General features: G+C 36.5%; 1 protein-coding gene across 1 annotated transcript in view; it reads right to left on the reverse strand.

The window, feature by feature from the left end:
• Positions 1-5,466, reverse strand: part of LOC110322572 (solute carrier organic anion transporter family member 6A1-like) — an 81,306-nt gene that overhangs the window by 34,815 nt on the left and 41,025 nt on the right. Inside the window, exon 9 of the mRNA XM_021199270.1 lies at positions 4,767-4,920. Coding sequence (XP_021054929.1) covers positions 4,767-4,920 — 154 coding nt within the window. The remainder of the gene's footprint in view (positions 1-4,766; positions 4,921-5,466) is intronic.

Raw genomic sequence — 5,466 nt, forward strand, 5'->3', positions numbered from 1 at the left:
AGAAGAAGAAGAAGAAGAAGAAGAAGAAGAAGAAGAAGAAGAAGAAGAAGAAGAAGAAGAAGAAGAAGAAGAAGAAGAAGAAGAAGAAGAATGGAAATTACAGCTAAATGAATGGAACTAGGAAAAAAGTGATCCTGCATCAGATAATGGAAACACCCAAAGATGAATATGTTATGAATTCACTTATACATGCATAATTCCATTAAGTCAATGGTAAGCAAGCTACACTCCATGGAATCAAAGAGGTTACATGTAGAGTCAGAGACTTGGAGGAGGGTTGGATCTCCCTAGGAGGGGCAAACCGAATAGTTAGGTATGGATAGACAGGAGTGGGTGGGGGAATGGGATGGGAGGATCAACTGGGAAAAGGGAGACGAGAGAATTAAAGGAGCGAATGTGGGGAAGGACAGCTAGTACTTAGGGCATTTGAAAAGTTATGTGCAAGCCTAATTACAGTAGATGCTTCTTAACATATATACATATATGAAATAAATTCAATGGAATCTCCAAATGACAGGAGAGACAAAACACAAACTACATATTCTTTCCCACCAAATGAAACCTCCAGTGCTGAGTATCAGTTATTTCTGAAATTGTTGGCCAAAGAGGTCCATGGAAACTCCCAAGAAGCTCAAGCCATTGCTAAGGATATAGTTTGTTTTCCCCAACTGATGGGAAGTCCTTCTTGCTGAAACAACAATTACATAATTCACTGACTGAATTTGAAGAAGTTGCACTGATGCCTACATAGAGCCTTCACCCCTACCAACTAGTGTTCACCTATAAGGTACTGCAAGGTACTCTGCATGCTACAGAGGAAAATTGTAAGTACCAAATGTATCTGCAAAAGCTATGATCTACAATGATGGTCTTCCTGAAAATATATTGATTCCATAGTGTCCAAATGTTGTTATAGTAAACAGCACATATCTGCCTGGATATAAGGACATTCTATGTGAGATGAAACCCATGCCGAACACATAGATCAGTGTCTTACTTGGCCTTTATCAGAGAAGATTCCTTCTGTTCCAGCAGATTGGGACAAATGATGAGACTCATAACTGCAGAGAGTGAGGGCTCTTGAAATATCACTCTTAAATGGTATATCTCTGTCAAATTTCCTTATGTAAAGGTTCAAATAACTCTTCAGAGGAGAAAGAAGAATTTTTTAGAGCTGATGGGGATAGAGAACACCAAGGAAACAAAGCCTTCTAGACACAACAGGACAGATGCACATATGACTTCACAGAGACTGTGGCAGTATGTACAGGTCTGGGCCTGATTTGGTTACCACCTCTGAGAGGACTGGGCCTGACTTGGTTACCAGCTCTGAGAGGGGAAGTAGATATAACCCTTTATCCCTAACACAGAAGCGATCTCCACTTGACACTCACTTGTGAATGAAAAAACAGTTTTCTCCAACCAAGTCTCATTGAGAACTCAAACTACTTTCAAGTGCAGGCTGCATGTCCATCAATTGTTGGACAATACAAAGCAAACTCAAACACAATATCTCTGTCTGTCTGTCTGCCCATCTGTCTGTACATCTATTCATCTGCTTGTACACCTGCCTGTCTCCATCTGTCCTTCATCTGTCTGTCTGTCTGCCTGACAATGTTTTGTCTGGAGCATTTATTTATTTATCTATTTATTTATTTACTAACTGCAGATAATTTGCTTTTAAAGTATAGTTTTCAGTTTTATTTTTCAGGCTATTCTGTGAATGTCAAATGTGTGCCTCTTAGCATCTATATGTGTGTTTTTTTTTTTTTTAGAGTTTTTTTCTTTAGCTATTTTTCTTTTCTGTTTTGTTCTAATATGGCTTTTAAAATTTATTATTATTATTATTATTATTATTATTATTATTATTATTATTACTATCCTTATTGTCTTTTAATGATATAGAGAAAGACAGGTTTTAGGTTTGAATGAGTAGTGATGTGGGGAGGATCTAGTATGGGTGAAGAGAGGGGGAACTCTACTCACTATATTTTATATGAAAGAAATATTTTCTATTTAAAATTTTTTTTAAAAAAGGTATGAGTGCCTACAAAAACAAAAAGAATCAAGAAATAGAGCTTGGGAAAGGACTCATTCAATAGAATGGTTGCCATGCACCAAGAAGAACCAAATTTGAATAGTGAATACCCAAGGGAAAAGGGAATCTAATCCCCTAGCTCTGGGTTTGGAAATGAGAAAGGAGATAACTGGCCACCCAGCCTAACCAAAGGTATAAGATCCAGGTTCAAGGAGAGACCCTGTCTCAAAATTGAAGGCAGAGAACAACTGAGGAAGACATTTACCAACTTCTGGATTACACACACACACACACACACACACACACACACTAAATAAAATGCATTAAGATGTTAAAAAAAACTATACAAAGTCAGGACAAATAGTTTAAGGGTATTACAGGTGAAGGAGATTCTAATAGCTCTTTTCTGTTTACTAAAAAAATACTAATCTTTGGGGTATACCATGGAAAATCACATTTATTTTATTTTATTTATTTATTTTTATTTTTGGATTTTCGAGACAGGGTTTCTCTGTATAGCCCTGGCTGTCCTGGAACTCACTNTGTAGACCAGGCTGGCCTTGAACTCAGAAATCCGCCTGCCTTTGCCTCCCGAGTGCTGGGATTAAAGGCGTGCGCCACCACGCCCGGCCCACAATTTATTTTAAAATATCCATTATTCTTCAGAGGTAAGTAAATATTTTGTAAATTGGAAACACATTAAGAGCTTCTTACATCTGCCACATCTCCCTCATTAGAATCCTGTATGATTCTCTTTACATTTGTATATCTTGCGATATCTCTTTCATATGCAGGATTGCCATATTTTCTTCTTGTGTAGGATTATTTTACAAATTCAAATGTAAAAGAAAAAATCCATTTATTATATTTCATTTTCTGTCCAATCTGAGATATACTTTCTGCTTTGCAATACTCTATGAACTCTGACAAAAAGCTGTCACTATCCTTTGTCACCTAAGAGATTCCTTAATGCTTTGGAAGGAATAAATTGGCCCTCCATTGAGGATGGGAATGAGGTGTCTGTTGAGCTCAAGAAGCTGATGATAGAAGTTCTCAGCCTTGATACCTTATACTCAGAGCTGCATTAGAAAACAGGAAGAACCAGTCAAAGGGGCAAGATCATAAAGGAAACACACAGGGTTTTGAAAATATAAATATGTGAATTTAGAAGCATAAATTGTGGGCTTAAAGAGACCCAAATGCAGATTATTAATATGAAAAAAGACACATAAATTTCACATTCTTATAGGCATTGTTTCTCCCTCATTGCTCAAAATTATTTTGTCATTTCAGTTCTTTCTTTTGTAATGCTGAGTCTGTACACTTTTCAGTTCCATTCTTATCAGTTTTCTCTAACCACAGTCTTTGTTTTTGTTAATTTGACTTAAATGCTATTGTTTCCATCTAAGATTATTGTCTTTCTATACAACTTCTGGCAGCTACACCCTTCACTGGAAACTTTTCATTTTTAAATAGCTAATGCTGTTATGCATGATGTGTGACAATTTTGCGGAATCCTTTCATATTTGATAGGCATTATGAATTAATTTCCTTGTAGAAATGTAAAACAATTAAAATGATTTCATGAGATGAATGCTTCTAAGTAGGATTCCCCACACAGGAAAGTAGTTCAATAATGATACTGTGCTTAGCTTCTCATTAAATATACACTTGATGTACTGTGGCATGGTGGACATTTACAGTCGTGTTTACTAAATGCTAAGAATGGAGGGTTGGATTTTATTCCCAGCACCTACATAAAAATTCAAGTGTGGTGTTGTACTTGTAACCCCACTGCTTCAAAGACAGTAATGTGTGGAGCTCTTGGGGGCCAGGTACCCTAGTCTATCTGGAGGAACTCCCGGCCTGTGAAAGACTGCCTCAAAGATCAAGGTGCTGATCCTGGGGAATGACCTCAGAGATTGTCTTCTGACCTTACTTCATTTCAATGTCAAATGCTTTTATATTTGTGCATATGTGTTTCACACGCACACACATACATACATGCATCAAAAGAAAACATGTATACATGCAAAATGAAAAGAAAAACCTGTAAACTTAGACAAGTAGTATATTTCTAATTGCTCTCTACAACATAAGTATTAGGAAAAAAAACTCTGGGTGGTCCTAGCAGTCCAGGGAATAAGAAATTCATGCTAGTACCAAAAGATGTGTAACTACACTATCTTTTAGTAAAGTCAGTGGGTAGTTCTTTAAAACAGAAAGCAGATACAACTCAGCTAAGTTATATTTCTCCAATTCACATGAGTTCTCTATATCTCGATTTTCTAGAATATAAGACATATTTTGTGAAAGCATTGTATATATGGTAAGATCTAGTGCACAAAGAACTAGGAACTAGGGATATAGCTCAGCAGTAGAGCATTGTATTCAACCTCCCCACATACTTCAAAATAATATCCATATCTGAGTTACTGTGGAGCAGAAAAGAAACAAGCAAAGTACAGAGTGTGCATTTTGAATCTCAGCAGAACACACATTTGAAGGAAAGATGAGTCACAGGATAGCACTGGCAAACCCTTTGGTGTATAAAAAATTATGTTCAATGTTTCAGTGAGTGCTGCTGAAAAGGAATTCTGAAAACACAAAGTAGGATTTCTTTCCATGTTGTTGAAATAAAAAAATATGGAAAATATAAAAGCAAAATTCTAGAGAGATCCAGGAGTAATTGAGCATGCTACTGTTTAGGAAGAATCATAAAATTTACCTTTCCATAATGTAGGTGTTTCGAAGCAAGGCAACCTGCAAAGCAGGGAGAGAAATATTCAGTCTCATCTCGTCCACATACAGAAGAATAGATGGAACTTGTACAACCACAGTGTGCATTGCATGGAGCTGTGAGGTTTCCCAAAGTACCTGTCCTGTGAAATAGAGATTAAATAATATTATAATACCTTCATTTAAATGTAATGCATACATCAAGATATCAATAAAATTCATAAGTATGCTTATTGAAATACTTTTAAGAGATTTACTAAGGTATAAAAGCATAATAAAAAAGCATATTTAAGAGTGTAGCACATGACACTGTAGCCCTGGAGAGGTAACAGCTCTTAAGTGAACTTTCTGCTCTTCCAGAGTACCAAAATTCTGTTCCCAACATCATGGCAGCTCACAACACTTTGTAATTTCAGTAACAGAGACTCTTCTGCCATCTTTGGTTTCTGCAAGCATTAGGTATGGATTTGGTACATAGGATAATATTCAAACACAAAATCTAAACATAAATGAATCTTAAAAATGTACCACTTGATTGATTTTATGCTATAGTGAAATTGTCACTATGGTCATGTTAACAAGGAAAATCATCACCTACAATAGGTTCCTTCCTCTCCCCCCAACCTTCTTCAAAGATTTCCTTTACCCCTTTGTAACAATTCCTCCTCCTCCTCCTCCTCCTCCTCCTC

This window comes from Mus pahari, chromosome 5 (assembly GCF_900095145.1).
Source record: "Mus pahari chromosome 5, PAHARI_EIJ_v1.1, whole genome shotgun sequence".
Lineage (NCBI taxonomy): Eukaryota > Metazoa > Chordata > Mammalia > Rodentia > Muridae > Mus > Mus pahari.